Genomic DNA, 19,215 nt, shown 5'->3' on the forward strand with positions numbered 1-19,215 from the left:
AGCTTGAAAGAATGCCTTGAATTGTTCACACAAGATACTGACCTTGTGAATGCTGTACACTTGAAGACTCAAAAATACATGTTTCCCATTATGTCAATCGCAAATGTTCCCAAGAAATAAATAACATTTGAAACATTTGATTCCTAATGATCAAAAATCTATCAAATAAGACCATGCAAGCCACAATCAAGCAAAGTTTCTATCAAATAAGACCATGCAAGCCACAATCAAGCAAAGTTATACCTATCAGAATGAGAATTGACAGAAGTTGAAGAATGAATTGCTCCAAGATTGAGGTGGTTGGTGAGATGTGATGGCCCTTGGATGATCAAGGACTTGACAGTGGAACACTGGAATGGGATATGTAGTGATCAACGGGTACTGTAGGACCTGTGACATGTACCTATGATGTCATACTTGACATCATGTAGCTTAAGCGCCTGCAAAACAACACCCAAAGGCACCTGGCTGTGACATCTGCACAGCCTGCTTTTTGAAAACATGTCTCTCCTGCCATCACCAGCTCAATGTTTGTACAAATCAACTTGTTTGTCTTGGTTTAATGTTCCAGTTCAGACTGTTGATACTCCGGCAATTCATATTTGTAATCGGGTTAAAGAAAGTATTGAAGATCTTCTACCTCAGCCTCAAGATCTGTTGAATCATAACACACACAAACTTGGATTCTGGCAAAGGTTTGTTTTCTTTGACAAAACTTTTCATCACTGCTTGTCTACATTGATTGCGTAGCTATGAGATCAGTTACCACAGAATTGTGCACCTCCCTTTGATTACACATGAAAAACCGGATGGCTGATGAAAAAGATTCTTTCTGAATTGTAACAGGTTGTCTTGCAAAGATGCAGCAAGGCAATATGAATTAAGTCAATACTCTACTCTACGCACTGTAAACATCATTCAACTTCCCCAAATTGTAAGAGGAAAATGACTAATAGTACAGTTTTTCATAAAAGAATCTAATACTGCACACCTGAGCCATTTCACCCACACTACATATGTGCAGCAAGCTAAGTCAATAGATGGCTATCATGTACATACAGGTCTGCTCAGTTTTTTGCCCACCAGCAGAAATAAATCACATGTTATACCACATGTAACTTTTTTGACTTTGAAAAAATTGTGTCCAAAATTCACTACATATAATTCTGTAGGTGCTCAGGCAATATTGTTGAAGCTATTTCTTAGTAACAGAAAGGGTGTTACATGCAGTTGAGTTGATGAGATTACATCAAAACATTGAGTCAGTGTATGTAGTCAATCTTTGGAATGCTTTTTTCAATCTCAAAAAAGTTACAGCATGTATTACATATGAATAACTTATCCTGATGAGCAGATAACACTGCGAATATAATGTATTTTTCCGAGGTGAAAAATGATTACATTTATTTCACAAAATGATTAAAAATGCATTAATTCTGCATTAATTCTGCATTTTTCTGCATTAATTCTGCATTATTAATCATTTTGTGCATTAATGTCAATCATTTTTCACCTGGGAAAAATACATTATTTTTGCAGTGTAACTGAGCAGAACTGTATGTACATGATAACCACATATTCACTGAGCGTGCTACACATATGTAGTGTGGGTGTTATGGCTCAGGTGTGGAGTGATAGATCATTTTATGACAAATTATACTCCCAGTCACTTTTTCCTGCCCACTTGGGGAAGTTGAATAATGTTTTCAGTGACACAATAGACCATCTTCACCATTGAAAAAATTAGGCATCAGGAACCAGAAGAAATCAAATTGGATAGAAGGACATTAGGGGGTATAGAAGTTGCAATTATAATTGGAAGAAGATTGGAAAGAGATGATACAGATCATCAAGGAGATGTATCTAAATAAGCCAAAGAAAATTATTCAAGTGGTTAAAGTCAAGTTAGTTTTTTTTGATAAAATCTATTGAGTTCAAAAATCATTGAATTTTTCTTCTTTCTGTCCTAAGTAATCAATCTTGACTGAAAAAGTTGAAACATTTTAGGTGGGTGTTTGGATCAATGAGATGTATTTCTTGGAAGGAATGGAAAACATGATTTTTTGGGGTTTATTAGTAGGAGTTTAGATGATGAAAAACAAAACAAATCAGCAGCCTCAATCATCAGGATTACTTTAATCACATTGGGTGTTTTTTCTTGTTCTTTTTTCTAGTTGAATTTCTTGAGATATATTGGTGAATATTTTTATGCAAGATATATACAATTATCTGATTAAATCACTTCTCATACTCGGTTTCAAAATTAGATGAAACCAACTTCAATATGTCTAAAACTTTTGAACTGGCAATATCAAAATATGGAACAACACCAGTTGAACAAATCAATCTTGCATTGTGCCAGATGAGACCACGGTGGCTTTGTGTGATCATGTTTTGGTCTGCTGCCGGGTGTATCTTAGTGATGCTGATGATGAAAGAATAGCCACATTTGTAGCAATGAACTTATGTGATCTTGGATTCCATCATCCAAGCAGCTTTGTGTACTGAGGATGTGATCAAGAGGTCCTCACACACCCCAGCTTACGTGTCAGCCACACACTCACCACCCAAATCAGCCTGGATAGGCCTGGATTACCAGCACCCAAGCTCATTTGGGCGCTGAGCACCTGGCTGATAGGCCACACCCACACACATCAGCTCACCCACTGATAGGCTGGTACATCACATTAGCATAATGTGAGGTTGCTGCTCACAGAAAGTTCACATGGAGAACAGGTGACAAGCTTGAGTGAGGGCTATGTAGCCTTGGTCACCCTATTGACATCTTGTTCTCCAGAATGGGTTGTTGTGGGTCTACCTCGTTTGCATCTCACGTGGGCTTGGTGTACCAGGGGCATGTTTTTTGAAATATTGTTAGTATTGAAACCCAAACCCTCAAGAGAAAACGTTAAAGCAAAGGACATTTGGTTTGCAATGTGATTCATTTCTAATGACTCTCTTGAAGATTGTATCTCTATATAAACCCTATACAAGTTAACTCAACGTCAGAGGGAGACATCAGTTTCTTCCAAAAACACTTTCTCTGTATGTGCTTCTTAAGATGTATGACAAGAGAAAGTAAATAATGAAATTAAAATTAGTGGTACTGATTGACTGAATTCATACAAAATAATCTCTGACGCTTCCCAGCTCCTCTATAATTTTCTATGTTTTCTCAATTTTCTCAACTCAGCAGTAAATTTGCAATTTGGAATAGTGTAAAGCTTGACCTGCCAAACCAAGTGACTACAGCTTGAGGTAAACTTGTGAACTAGATTTGTGATTGAGACAAGTTGTGGACTCAGACACCACAATTCTGCTGGATTGGGTTATGAACTTCATAATTCCTGCAGTGTCACAATGACATTTGCTTACATATTTATGACAGCTTTACAACATGGTGCAGCTAACTAACCATAGATTCTGGTCCAACTTAACAAAGTACCTCTTGAATGAAAAATTAGTTGAGAGAGGGACATACAACTTGTACACAAAATTTGGTGGGTGAGCCAGAAAAGTTTGGCTGGGGACTTTTTCAATGCTCCATATTAACCTACAAAAGAAATCCTTGGGACCAAGGAAAAGAGTTGTGCACTTGCTTAATCTACACACACATGTGTAGCCTACTTCTGATTTGATGCAAAAATAAAAGAGAAATGTGATTGTGGAATTTGCAAAAAAAACAAAATCAGGGAGAAAGCTGACCAACCTGTCCAGAGATCACACCAGACGCACTGAAATGTTACACAGAAAGCAATTCTTCAAGTTTGTTTTTCAGTGCTTTCCTGAAGCAAAGAGAGAATTTTCAAAGGACAAGTATGTGTAGGTTGAGCAGGCACAGAGGACTTTTCTTTGTTCAAGAGGATATTTGTATGCAAGCTACAGAGATATGTAGGGTTGAATAAGTCCCCAGCCAAACTTTTCTGGCTCACACAACAAGTATGCTGCTAATTAACAAAGACCAGCAAACACCTCTTCTCCCGGCCGCCTCCCTCATGACAGTCAGTGTGCAACCTTCAACAGCCTGCAAAGAGTCACCCGGTCCCGAGTTTTCGGGTTGAGAATCGAGAAGTTGAGTGTGTGGCTCGGGTAGTTACGCGGGGCTAAAATGGATGCTGAGACAAGTCGGCATCCAGTTTTGGATTTCTTTGACCTCAACGCGTCGAAACAAAATCGCGTCAAACCGTCGCTGATATTTAATTGATATTTAACCCTCGATGAGGTGTTGACCTAGCGACGATTGACGAAAGCGATGTTTATCAAAGTCAGACAACTCATCTTGATCATTCTCTGCTTTGTATTGCCTAAAAACCCAAGTCACACGACACTCATCAAAATTCTTGGTCTTCGCAGTCTTTGACCATTCAAGGCTTCAAGTCTTATCGAGATGCTACGATAGTAGAAGAGTTTTCACCTGGAGTCAATGTGGTCGTTGGTAGAAACGGTTCCGGCAAATCCAACTTCTTTTCAGCAATTCGATTTCTTTTAAATGATCAATATAATGCTCTGGGTCGAGAGGAAAGACAAAGTCTTTTGCACGAGGGTGCTGATAATAATTCGACATTCTCAGCCTTTGTGGAAGCTACCTTTGATAACTCGGATCATCGATTTCCAACAGGCAAGACTCAAGTGATTATCCGAAGGACTATCGGTTCAAAGAAGGATGAATACTCTCTGGACAAAAAGTCTACACCTAAAGGGGAGATCATGTCTTTACTTGAATCAGCTGGATTTAGCAAAAGTAATCCTTATTATATTGTCCCTCAGGGAAGGGTCAGTCATTTAGATATCCCTGTAGTTTTCTCACACTTTGTGAACGATGTTTAGCTGACCTGTCATTTTTACACTACACACCGGCTTTTGCTTAACGTCACGATTGCTGGGATGTTCTTGTGTGTGAAAGATCACTCATCTCACCAACATCAAAGATTCTGAAAGACTCAATCTACTCAAGGAAGTGGCAGGTACCCAAGTTTACGAAGACCGACGTACTGAATCAGTCAAAATCATGGATGATACCTCCTCAAAACGAGTGAAGATTGATGAATTATTAGAATACATTGAAACTCGATTACATGAATTAGATGAAGAAAAAGAAGAATTGAAAGAGTATCATGAGAAGGATCGAGAAAGGAGATGTCTTGAATATGGGATTTATTCACGTGAATTGAAAGAAGCCAATGATTGTTTAGAACAACTTGATGCAGATCGTCGTCAAGAGCTCGAAACTGTAGCTGATCGAACTTCTCTATTTCAAGCGAGAGAACGTCAAATTACTCAATTGGATTCTGATCTCGCCGAAGCTAAACGTAATTTAGAGAGTCTTGATGTTGAAAAAGTTCAAGTTGAAACCGAACGAAGGGATAACATCAAAGCCAAAACTCAAGTAGAATGCCTTTTGCGAGACTCTGAAGATGTGAGAGGAAAAGATCAAAAGAACAAGCAGAGATTTTCAGAGGAGCTAGCGCAACTGCAGATGGAGATTCAAGACAAAGAGTGCGAACTCGCGATTGTGGCACCTCAAGCCGCAGCCAAAGCCGTAGAGTCGAACGCATGTACAGAACGTTTGGCCCATGTCAAAAACACGGTAGACGCACTCTATGCCAAACGGGGAAGATCGAACCAATTCAAAACTCAGAAAGAACGCGATGCCCACCTGAAGTCTGAAATCAGTAAGCTGAAAGGCGTGCTAGAGTCAGCCGAGGGCATGATCAGATCAGTCTCCAATGACTTGAACGGGACCAAACAATCGTTAGCTGAAGTACAAAGTCAATCGCAAGAAGCCCGTGACAAACTCGACCAACGCAAACGACGTTTGCAGGAGCTAGCACGCGATCTCTCAAAAGACAAAGAAGAGCACAACAAATTGACCGAAAAGCGTAAAGCACTATGGAAAGAAGATACCAAAGTATCGCGGTCAATGCAACATGCAGCTTCCCTACGCGATAAAGCGATGAAAGAATTAAGTATGACGATGGATAGAGTCAGTCATCTTCCATTTAGCTTCGGTGGCTGAGTCTATCTGATCTCAGCGAGTTTTACTACAGAATACCGCTCAAGGATTGGAGATTATTCAAAAGTTGATCAGTGATGGTGAAATTGAAGGGCTTTATGGACCTTTGTATTCGCTTTTCGAAGTTGAGGATCGCTACAAGACAGCAACAGAAGCCACGGCCGGGAACTCGTAAGTCGGTCTCACTGCCTCTCTCTTATATCAGCGCTGAATATTTTCACGATGTCTTCACATATGTCATCTATTCAGCCTGTTTCATGTGGTCGTAGACACCGACGAGACAGTTACCCGTGTACTTGAAGCCATGACCCGGGAAAAAAAGGGAAGGTGTACATTTATTCCTCTGAATCGTCTACGACCGAAGCAAATCAACTATCCTTCGACTAATGATGCCGTAGCAATGTGAGTAATTTTTGAATTGACAACTCATGGCTTCTGTCAAATATCTGACGTGGCGCTTTCTCCTAGAATCAAAAAGCTTCGATATGATCCCACATATCGTTTAGCATTTGAGCAAGTCTTCGCAAAGACTATCGTATGTCCCGACCTTGAAATCGCTGGTGCATATGTTCGTAGTCATCAACTCAGTGCCATCACTCTCGATGGTGACAAGGTTGACAAGAAAGGTACGATCTCCGGAGGATATCAACATACGAACAGAAGTCGATTAGATTCCGTCAAAGAGATTACGACCTGGTCACTTAAGTATGATGAAGACGCTGCTAAGTCACACGAAATCAGGTTATCTATCAGGACTTTGGATCAACAAATCACTCAACTTGTTGGGAGAATTAAGAACTCTGAAACTGAGTTACAACGAAGAGAAGATGAAAGAGAACCACTGAATCACGCTCTTGCCACTCTTGTAGAAGAGGAAGCAGATTTAAAGAAACGAATAGCTTTGTTGGAGAGCCACCTTCTGAGTCAGAAGGCAGATGTTAGTCTTGCTAAGGAGCAAATCGAATCACATGAGACAGAGATGAAAAGCAAGATGACCAGTACATTAAGTGATGAAGAATTCGATAGGATAGCTTCACTGACAACAGAGATGGATACTTTGAAAGAAAAGGCCATTCAAATCACTCAAGAAAAAAGTGAAGTTAGTATTTGAAATCCCATAAGGTTTTGTGGCTCAAAGCTCACCATTGTTTCAAAATCTCATGTAGCTACACAGGCGAAAGACTGCTCTAGAAACGGAACTAAAGGAAAACTTATACCGGACTGCTGAAGAGATTAAAGAAAAATTAGAGGATATCAATGATCATGTGACTTCTTCGCAAGTTTCTTCTTTCGATATCGAGGCGCGTAAACGGGAACTACTAAGTTTGGAAAGTTCTATCGAAGGAAACAATTCCCAACTCGAGTGTGAGTCTTTTGCACTTTTCTAATGAACCTACTCAAGATAGATGGAAATTGATGTATCGCGTTTTCGCCTTTCCGTATGACTCATCTTTGGACCGCAGCCATCCAGATAGAACTCGATAGCCTTCAAACGAGCCTTCAAAAGATCGAGTCTCAATTAGAAAAACTTCAAGGTCAACAAGCTGATGATAGCCGTAACACGTCAAAACAAAGTAAAAACGTTGAACGATATTGGGCTAAAAAACAAATCCTTATTCAACGTTGTGATGAATGCAGTACAAATATTCGTAATCTGGGTGTCTTACCACAAGAAGCTTTTGAAAAGTATATTGGGGAAAGAACGGAAAGGGTTGGTAACTTTCCATTATCTGGGTTTTTCGAGTGAGTGCACTGATCAGTGTGATGTCGTTCTTTGTCACTTCGATTTAGTTGGTTAAAGCGCTTCATAAAGTTAACGAGTCACTCAAGAAATTCGCTCATGTGAACAAGAAGGCTTTCGAGCAGTATCAAAACGTTGGTACCCCTTTGACTGATCTCCACCATGTTGTTCATTTGATGATCTCTGATGCCTCGTGGCCATCGTACTTTTCTAGTTTACAGAACAGAGGGATAAATTAACAGAAAGAAGAGAAGAATTAGAAAGATCAGCTGAATCAATCACTGAACTTATCGAAGTTCTTGATCAGCGTAAAGATGAAGCTATTGAAAGGACATTTAAACAGGTTTCGAAAAACTTTTCTGATGTATTTGAAAAGTTAGTCCCATTGGGCCGAGGTCGATTGATTATGCAAAAACGACTCATTGATGTAAGTGTTACATAATTGCTTACTTTTGTCCTCGTAATGATTCAACTGACACCTGTTGCCTCCGGATTTGCGGTTGGACACGGTAGCAAGAGCGCAATGATGAAAGTAGCGATGGTGAAGCTATTCAAACTGCAGGTCTGATCAGTCAATACACGGGTGTCTCAATCAAAGTTAATTTTATTTCTTCTGGCGCACCAATTGCGCTCCTCCACTGAAGCGCTATTTTCGTACGTAGGTTTCCTTCAACTCCAAGGATGATGAAGGATTACGGATCCAACAGCTTTCAGGTGGTCAAAAGTCATTAGTTGCCTTAGCCACAAGTATGCCTCTATATCCCTAGTCGATTCTTGGTTCCACCATCATCTGGTTCACTAGACTTACTCAAATGTATTTTTGAATGATCTCAGTATTTGCCATCCAAAAGTGTGATCCAGCGCCTTTCTATCTATTTGATGAGATTGATGCCAATTTAGATCCCGATCGTCGAACTTCAGTAGCAGGTAAGCTCATTCCCTTGATCTATTGAGAAGTATACTACTGATGCTTTCAAACTTCAATGGACAACCAAATAATCTACATCATAGCCATGATTGGAGAGTTAGGAAAAGAAGCTCAAATGATTTGTACAACTTTTAGACCTGAGATGTTAGAACATGCAGACTTGTTCTTAGGTGTAATTTTCAATAATCGAAAGATTAGTACGATTCAAGAGATTGAAAAGACACACGCAAAACAATTTGTTGAATCGTTAGCTTCTTCATCTTTCTTTCAACATTTCATTTTTGTTGCTAATACTCTTGCTTTTTCATTGCTCATCTTTTGATTTCCTTGGCTGTCTTCTTAGCAATGAACGTCGTCCTGCACCTGCGGCTTAGCAAATAGCACGGGTAATGAAGAATGTTGCAAGTGAAACCTTTTTTACTGCTTAATAAGTGTTGTATATCTATTGTTTTGTGAAATATACCTAGAGATAACTAGATCTATTACGATCTCTCTGGTAGATTATATCTAATGTTGGTAACGGAATGGAATAAGGAAAAAGATGCAAAGAATCATTCCTCTGGCTATGTACCGAATTGGATTGGCAAGGAGATACATTGTCTCAATATGTGTATGCCATCCAACACCCTTAGAGTAGGCTGTGATCAGGCCCTGCAGGTGATGATTTCTTGGCTGAAGATTACAACAAAATCATGAAAAGTTTTGACGTAGCAATGTTTGTGACGAGCTTTTGCACTGTTGATACTTGTTTCGAACAAGCAGGCATCGTGGGGAGCAAAGCGATTAGCTTTGCCACCACCTGCTGACCTATGCATTTTGTCACATAGGTGCTGTAGGTGCTTGCATTGCAAGTCTTTTCACCCGGTCATGTAAGATCACGGGCAAGATTGAACGAGACCAACAAAATGAAGGACTTGACGTTTCCAACGTCGGGGAGCTTTGCAAAATGGGTGCGGGACCTCGTATAGCAAAGTCCACACAATTCCAGTCTCGATGGGAGAAGCTAAATAAGAGCACAGATTGAAACAGTATGGTAGCCAGAACGTGACTATGATAATATCACTAAGTCAACAGATTCAGATCAAAGTATGGATTTGCATGGACGATTCAACAAATGTATATCAAGAAACATGAATAACGGAAAAGTAAGGTGCACGTCTTTTAAAGTCTAAACACACCGACAAGGGACCTGTATATATACTTATTTGGGATCATCAGTCTGGACATGCTTCTGGACACTGATGAGAACCTGTACAAGGGAGAAAGATTTGAAGTTAACATCCTTGCTTATCAGACAGATGCCAACGAAGAAGGCAGCGATAATCAACAACATGATACGTACGTCATTGAAGGTCCAGGTCAAGTACTTGTGGTATTGACAGATACCGCCGATAGCATTGGTGTTAGGTGCCAAGCATTTTTCAGCGATTTTGACACCTACCGCGCCAAGTTTAGCCCAGTTGAACTATAAGAAAATCGTGATATGGTTATTCAGCTACCAAAATACACAAGTAGGCACATTATGACGCAAACTGTAACATACCTGAATGGCGTAACCTTGATCTTTAGGATTTTGACTATAAGTGGTTCAAGGCGTACAGGTATAAGTCATACGATGTGAAAGTGGAATCAAACGTGAGATGAACCAACAAAACCACAGCACAAGTTCCTGAAAAGACGTATACGAATGTACCTAGAATGATGTGAATGCGAATAGAATTGCAAGGTATTAGCATGATATTATACCTCGCTCAACGCAAACAAGTTGACTGACCTGGGAAAGCCGTCAGGCTTCCGGTGGAGTTGTACAGCTGAGCACGCCAGACAAGGTCACAATCGGTCTGAAAAAAGGTGAACCCGCATTCTCGTCAGATTTGCCGTACTAAATGATAAGTAGGTATGTTGATAACCATAGATACTGACGGTGTTTGGTTTGTCAAAAGCGCCTGCTTGACAAAACATGTCAGCTTGAATGCGCACAGACGGGCCGACGCCAAACAACAATCCGAGTAGAACAAGACTGACCTGGGTAGCATTGAGTGTCTTCACAGTCTGCCGGAGTCAAATCGATGGTGGTGAGGTTGGATCTAGGGCCAGTGGCATTTGCTTGGCGACGGACTATGTTTCCGAGCTCCGCGCTCGCTTTGTATTCCCTGACAGTCACATGAGGGCCCAGATTATATTCCTTCATCAGAATACCTAGTGATTTGGATTGAATCGGTCGCGGACCACCTTTCTGGCCAACGGTGACTGAAAAAATTGGGAAGCGGGAATATAAATCGAAGTGATCACAGAAAGGAAAGGGCATGTTTGAATATGCTTACAGTCTTGTGCCTTTGAAAAGCCCGACTGGGTAGCCAAAAGCAGACCAGCAGCAGCTAAGAAGCAGGACGAGATGGGTAAGTGCATGTTGATTGGTGTTGTATGAAAGTATGGAAGCTGTTGGAGGGGTTCAACAAAATTTCACGAAAATAACAATACTAGAGGGAGTTGGGTGGAAAATAACCGGGGGGTTTGGCAGGCTTTTGAGTGGGATACAAGCGACTGGTCGCATCCAAGCATTTATACTTATGTACACAATTGTATGACAAGTGGTTGTTTGGGCTGCGTGAGAAAATTGCGAGCATAAATAGCTGTCAAGAGTGTTCATCTCACTGAGGCGGTGTGGAGAGGATGGACACAACTATGTAGTCCTTGTCCAAATTTGCCCGCAAAACTCGAGCGATTTGGGATCATTTGGCAGTGAATTTGTGACAAGCTTTTTGAAAACGACTGTACGTAAGCTTGAAGCCCCTCGCGCGGCCATGTCCGCGCCCTCAAAACAACTGCGGAAGATTTGTGCGTCATCTTGTCGTCCGACTCCTGACTCCTGACTGAGCCTGGCCTTTCTTTGGCACGTTGTTTACATAAAAATCTGATGGGTCTGGACATGAGATAGACAAGTTCATTACCCCTGCGGCCTCGAGCTAAAAAAATAAAAATAAAACACCCAAATAAAGTCCCCCTCCTTGAAATTCTTTGTTACCTCCAGCCTCATCCATCCTCAGTGATTCTTTAGTTGGCATTTGCCCGGCCGGATTTTTGGCGGGCACTGTAATGAATTGAAATACTTAACTGAATAATCAAATAACTTGTATTAGATGTTGAAGAATGTTACGTTGGAAACTATTGTTACTAGAATATAATTGTTATATCAAATTAAGATAATGTTGTTATGTATATATAGATTTAAACTTGTTGTTATATTTCTCTTTTCTCTATCGAATTATTAAAGTATTATCAGTCACTCGTAAAACCTAGAGTCATAACACACTCCTGAGCTATGCTCGACTTGACCCTAGACCCGAACCCTTACAGGCACGGAACAGCACGGAACACTGCCACGTGACTCTGAGGGGCTTGGTGTAATGAGCGCGATTCAGGTTGTGTTGTTATGCGCAGGACGCGATGGTTCCTGATTTATAATGTTTCGATGATGTCATAGATTTACATAATCAGCTTTCTTTTAGTATATATATTTGTTGTTTTATGGTTGTGTTATTCTCCTTTTCTTTATCGAAACAATTCGTTATTATAGTCACCTTTGTTTTGAGAAATACACTTTTCGTTAGAGTTGTTTTCTATAAAACATATTAGCTTAGGAAGGCTCTTCAGAGATTCCGGATTCCATAAAACTTCGTAGTCAATAGGAATTCTTAAATACAAGCTTGGTCATTACACTTGGATTGTTGTCAGTTTTGAGCGTATGCGTCAGGTTGCCGTGTTTATGTCCGAAGTGAAGCATTGAAGGAACCTCTCAGGTTTGGACCCCTGGGCCATCAATTGGCATCTATTTAAAAATCAATCATTGGGTGGAATGGCAAAACCTTAGATGGAGTAAATAACCTCAAGAGCCAGCTTACTTCCTGTGCAAGTGCTCCTTGTAAGGCACAAGCTGCCAAACTGAAGCTTGTAAAAAGCCAGTGAGTTCTTATGATATGCTGATCATCAAGTTCTTGGAGATGTCACAATCAAGTCACTCTATCGAAATGATACAGATTCCGCCGTGTTGGTCTACGAAAGACGTTGAGGTCAAGTTTACCATTGTCCCGGAGCTTTGCTGGAAATTTTGTACGCATGTGAACTTCTGATGTCACGGCCCAGCTCTTCCCTACTGTCCCTTCATGTGATGAGTGGTTGCTTTAGTACGCGTGATGATGGTTCAGGTCATGGTTGTTAACTTCAGTTCCACTTAAATCGGAGTCAGGGTTTCTCTATTTCCCTCTCTTTTTGGTCAAAACTCCATCAACACAAAGAACTTGATTGAATCAATATTCACCAATCACCACCTTTAAACTATCTTCAATCACTAGGTCTTTGGCGCCCAGCCGCCACATAGCTCTGGGATGTGGCATAGCCTTACTCACACACCTGAATGACATCATGCACATGCTCAACAATAGGTCCGTCAGCTTGACAGATCAAATACTTTCCCCTCTTAAATTTCAGTAGCTTCTTGTAACAAATTTATTGCCATGACCTAACCATCTACAACTCAGCATAAGCAAAGACTCCAGAAGAGGCCAATCCCCTGTGCTACTTGTCTTCAGTGTGGTGACTACCTCTAACATTCCAAGCTTGTCCTCAGAAACCTAAGCTTTGTCTGCACACTTCACTCAATATCTGAAACCAGCATGAAACAGTACCAAATTTGGTCTGTGGTTTCAATATGTGTATATGCTGAAAGACTCAAATTGTTTGCAATTTAATGGCACATAGCTAGAGAGATCTGAACATACTTCTACATTGAAAGTTGCTTGTGGCATAATTGTGGTTAGAATGAGTCACAATTTTTCCAGAATTGTCAGACATGATATATCATTTCAATATATTGATGTATTGAAAGACTTGGATTGATTGTGAGTTAGTATCACATAGATGGAGAGCTTTGAGCAGACTTCTCCAGTGAAAGTGGCATGATGCAACAACTCAACTGAGTCCAAGTCTTCTATTTTTGGTGCAAGCTTGCAAGATGCATAAGATTGGTTAGAATCAGCCACAGCTCTTCCAGGATTGCATGTAACCAACTTCCCCAGCTGTGTGTTTTAGCCTCTGATCTCATGCCCGCAGTCCGGCAGAGGGACCCGCTGTATGGTAACTGATGTGGCGCAGCCACATCAGGGGCTGGAAAGCCCCCAACCCTCTGGCTTGGTCATCAAGTCTGTGCCCTGGTCTATCCTCTCTTGGCCTGGCTCTGCCAGACCAATTTGGGGTGGAATATCATGGATCTTGTCTTTGTTGGAGACCTCAATCAGCTGTAGGTGTACAATGAACTTTGATAAGATTAGCAGTTAAGTACTGTATGACTTTCACAACTTCATGTTGTATATGCATCCTAGATCAATAGGGGCTCTCAAACCTGACCCGGTTTGCAAAAACCCACTTGACCCAGTTGAATTTTTGGCAGTAACTTTGTATATAAATTTGACATTTATTGACAGCTCCCAGCCAAAAAGTCAACTGGGTCAACTGGGTTTTTTGAAACCGGGTCAGGTTTGAGAGCCCCTAATGAATTTGACAGGAACATTATAATAACGCTCGACATTCATCATATCATTAAGCAATTGTCCCCCCTGCAAGATATATGTGATGTCTGATGTATCTAAAGCCATATCCAAATTTGGGCTTGCCATTCTATTGGACCTAATCCACTCATCACCCTCCACTTATGCAGAAGGTCAATTGTATGCAATGTACCCCAGAATCCTGCAAATGGTTTTCCTCCTCTGTAGATGATGTAATTGTACCTATAACCAAGTTTCAGTCTTCCGTTATGTGATTGTAGATGTTGTCTCAGTTGAAAATTGGAAGGATAGAGTTCATCTTCCAGGATAATCCACTTTGTTCTGATAAAGCTGATTAGGTCATCTTGAAATTAATTTTTTAACAATTTTGTTTGTTCAACTTAGTAAAATCTGGTAATAAAAAGTATGCTGGCCTTTTAACAATTTGATGGAAAATTTGAAAAAAGTTGGCTGTTTTTATCACAATTCCTCCACATTCATCTCCAAGTTCTATCATAAACATTACATGGTATCTGTGTTGTTTCAGAACCAGAGACTCAATCACTCCTTGTTGTCTAAACAAAATTCATATACTAAAAGCTGCTTGGATCAAAAATCTTTGAAGATAATCTAATATATAAAAACGTACAAGCGACTCGCATGAAGTACCGTTTAGTCCTCTTCTCTTCGGTTCATCTTCCCCTTCTCATTGACTTTTTAAATACATCTCGATTGTGGTCACTTTTCGTGCTTTTTAAATGTTTTACTACCATTGTGGTAGCGCCATGTCGTCTTTGTTAAAGTTTCACTGTGCTTATATCACCCTATGTTTGTCCAACCCGTGTATAGGAGGTACCCTCCGCAGGCTCTGAGGAACACTGCAAGAGGGACTTTGTTAAGTGAAGTTAACCCACAACTTTGCTATTGGTATTTTGGGTAAAAGGGGCATGACTTTTCCTGCATTGCGTCACGATCTGTTCTCTACCTCTTCTCCAACACTTTTCTTTTGTTGTTAGCGTTTGATTACCTCCATCATGACAATCCAAATCCTTGTGGTCTTTTCATCTTCAACCCCTTTGTTCCTTCTTTTTACAATTTACAATCGCGACTTGTCCCAATTGTTACTTCAAATGTTGCCATTTCCAAAGCTTTTCCGCTTTGCTTTCTGCCCTATAAAAAGCCCCTGTAGTACCAGAGTTTTCCCAATTCCACCTCTCCCAATGCAATCCACACTTCTTCCTTTGAACTCATCCACTCAGTATATGAATACCTTTATTATATTGTTTCACCAACTTCTCTCCAACACTTGAGTCCTTTGTAATCGTCAGTCTCGTCGTTTCTTCTCAATCTCCGTTTACTTGAATCAGCCGCTTAGCTTAGAAATTCCATCCTTACAACCTACTCTGTCTGCCTGTTACTTCGCTTTCTATGAATGTCTTGGGTCCTATGCACTTCTACAAAGTGGCGAGTATATTAACCTCCTACTTATTGCTTTTGCTTTATTTGAGGATGTTTTTTCAGTTATTTACAAACAGTAGCTCCACGTATTCTTTACCCAATGCCCATGCTTCAATAGTTTGTAAAGGCCTTAACGGTAAAAATCCCTAAGTGTATCAAGTTAAATTATGATCAAAAAACAAATCAACTTTGCAAAGGAATTTGTAACTTCTTTCTGACTTCTAAAAAAACATAAACATACATCCATTCATACCCTATGAGGTACATCCATTCATCACACAGAGAATTGTGAAATTGACTTTTATCAATTCGTTCCATTGATAATTCTCAGATGAAAACAATTTGGGAAATCATAACAAATGAGAGTTTAGATTCAGCTTCACTCACAAGTTGGTCCCAAGAAATTGACTCGTGTTCAGTTCTTCAGCCACCTCTATCCTTCCAAAGCAAAGAATAAAATCCGGAAGCATTATATGAAAAGAAGGAAGTCCACTATTATTATGTGGATGAAGGAAGAAGTAAAATCAATTCCTTTGTATTAAAACATATGCCCATATATCAATTTCTCAGACCTGGCTCAGTAAGTCTAGATCAACAAGTGCCTTCAATCAATCACTCCACAGAGATGACAACAATAGGTCAACTCAAGAACATGATTTACATACCTGATTGATTGAGAAGAATTTCAAGAACTACCAAATTATCAGAATCCAGCCTATCCTCAAGTTGCTGGATTTGTTCAATAAAATCAAGCAATTGATTCTTCTGAGAATCATCAGTTTTGACATCAACTAGATGTCTCTACTTCAACTTAATCACAACCTATCATTACTTTTGGCAATAATTTCCATAGATTTCCTGATCAAAATCATTATAAATTGAACTCAGATTATAATTATCTTTCAGTGTCCAAATCTATTGAAAATACTACATTTTCTTTATCTATAATTCATTGTAATGAAAACTTGATAAAAAATTATCTGGTCATTCTACTCTTGCTCCACTTTGAATTGCGTGCTGTGGTGAACATCTAAACAGGATTGTTCAAATCATCATTGAAAAAATTGATTCAGCCACAGAGTTGACCATAAATATAAATTCTGCCACATGAGTTTTTACTCCCATATACTATCACAGTGACAAATCAAACCTGAACATGTATTGGTTGTTTAGACTATCAGTAAATGGTTTAGAATTTTTTTGCCTTACAAATTTTGTTTTTTGTGAGCCTTACGGGACTGAGACATTGAGACACATGATAGTTGAGGGGGTCAATGAAGATTATCTGTTTAAGTATTTACAGTACTCAAAGCTACATATGTACACATACATGGTTGTCGTGCATAGTTTTTTTTGGCGGGGAAAAGAACAAAAGAAGTATTTTCAAAGTATTTTCCCTGCCAAAAAAAAGTATGTAGCCCAAAGTATGTACATGTACATACTTGCTTTGAGTACCACAAGTGTCTTTCTTTACGGATCTTGAAGCGGGATACTAATGTTCCCCTAATACTTTCTATTTGGCCAGGCAATATCATAATCCATGATAAAGCAATATTTTGTGTGGGAAGTTGCAGTATCATTGTAGTAGGTAGTTTGGCACCCAGCCGCCACATAGGTTCAAGCAAGAGCATCAAATCTTAATTGTTTTCTAAATCAAATGATCAGGTTTTCCAAAATTGGTGATCACTCATTTTGAACATTTTCTTCTTCTTCTTGACACTCATGCTAAACAACCTTATAAGATAAAAATAGTGATAAATGTTAAGATGAGAATCTTTCTTTATTTTTTTTGCTTCAAAGCTTCTGAACCGTGAAATGTGAAATGTAAGTGTGAGACATGCAATGAGATGTTGTGGGATCACCCAAATGGTCAAGTGGGGTTCCAAATAGGATTCAAGCTTTACATAGAGGTGTGGTATCCTCTTTTTTCCCTAAACCACTTTCCTTGATAATTATATGTAGGTAGATAATCATTCATGGTTCATTTAGTGTGATAGAAACTTTGTGTAACATTACTGGTTTGAAGTTTACTTTCATCAAGTGTAAATAATAATGATACATGTAATTTCACATCTTGGCACATACCATATTAATGTGGCCAGTTGAATGCCTTGCAAGAATAGGCTGAGAAATATGGATCAGTTGTATTCAATCTCCACAGTGGTGGTAAGTCACAGTATGTTCTTTTGGAACAATTGGATAAATATAAGAGTTCCCTTGTTGCGGGCATGCCCGCGTGGTCTCTAGTTCCACTAAATTTGAACAAATGGGCAAAAAGAAAGATATAATCACCATGAGGTGAGGCCATAGATTGTGATATTTTCTCTCTTGCGGGAATTAGTTCCATGCTGGGTGCTATTCATGATTTCTCAAACATCCCTGGTTTGAAAAATTGCCAATTTAAATCAGGTACTTGACTTTTTTTCGTGCCATCATCTAAGGAAATGGCAGTTACACAGATACACAGGTAAAAATTTGACCTTCTTTCTTCTGGAATAAACAACCCAAATGGACAATCAGAAGAGATAGGGGATGAATTTATCCAAAATAATCAATGTCAAGATCTTTGACCAATAATTTTCAAATGATGTGAATTTTATGTATTATGATGATGAGATGAATTCTGATTTTAATTGATTGAATAGCGCAAAGATCTGGTAAAGATTTAGAACACAAGTCAGGATTGGAGAGGGAAATGAAATTGTATTGATTGCACCTTTGAAATCTTGAGCATAAGAAGGAATAAACTAATGTGTGAGCTCGTTATATTGCATAACAAAGTGGATCTGAGATTTTATCTGTTTGTTGGGGTTTGTGGAGGTGTTCTGTCATCTGTAAATTTGATAAAATTGGATCATGTACAATAGCCGCGTTCAAACCTGACCCGGTTGACACGAAAACCCGGTTACCCAGTTGCTTTTCTGGTGGTAACTTTGTGTATCCATTGACAGTTCTTGACAGCTTCCAGCCAAAAAGTCCACCGGGTCAACTGGGTTTTTTGAAACCGGGTCAGGTTTGAACACGGCTAATGTATAATTTAACATTTGGTATATGCCGATAGAATGTTTTGAAAGATAGAGATGAGGTTGATCAACATCACACGCAACACAGGATACAATGGTTGTTTTAGATTCAGGAGGGCGGAATCATGAGCTCTTATAGTCAGATTCAAAATGCCACACGCGGACCGTGTATTCCAGTGCGCAGTAACATGGGATCAAGTTTGGACATGAAATTGGACTGTATGAGCTGAGATCGAGAAACGGCATCAGAGATTGATGAAACACCTAGCCAAGTGAGTCAAGGACTTGCTCAACAATATGAATATGTCACAAGGGGAACATGGCAATGGAGCGGGGCAATTTTTTTCAACAAACTACCTTTTCTTTTATTATTATAGCAGAAGATTTCCTGATCCAAAAGAAAACTGATTACATATTGTCTTTTTAAAGATGTTAAATTTAATTGATTAGGTAACAAGAAGCAATCTTTCTATCACGAAAGCAACAGGCCTACTGTTAGTCTAACAGCA

At 39.5% G+C, this 19,215-nt stretch overlaps 1 protein-coding gene across 1 annotated transcript; it reads right to left on the minus strand.

Moving 5' to 3' along the window:
• Positions 1 to 9,602: 9,602 nt before the first annotated feature.
• On the minus strand, positions 9,603 to 11,091 carry MELLADRAFT_123524 (uncharacterized protein; the record flags this gene model as incomplete). The annotated part of the gene is made up of 8 exons (XM_007411084.1): positions 9,603 to 9,931; positions 10,025 to 10,147; positions 10,226 to 10,259; positions 10,333 to 10,375; positions 10,457 to 10,523; positions 10,606 to 10,631; positions 10,708 to 10,932; positions 11,007 to 11,091. The coding sequence occupies 8 exons, from the start codon at positions 11,089 to 11,091 to the stop codon at positions 9,884 to 9,886; spliced, it is 651 nt and encodes a 216-aa protein (XP_007411146.1).
• Between the last annotated feature and the right edge of the window lie 8,124 nt (positions 11,092 to 19,215).

The sequence above is a fragment of the Melampsora larici-populina genome, assembly GCF_000204055.1.
Source record: "Melampsora larici-populina 98AG31 unplaced genomic scaffold MELLAscaffold_23, whole genome shotgun sequence".
Lineage (NCBI taxonomy): Eukaryota > Fungi > Basidiomycota > Pucciniomycetes > Pucciniales > Melampsoraceae > Melampsora > Melampsora laricis-populina.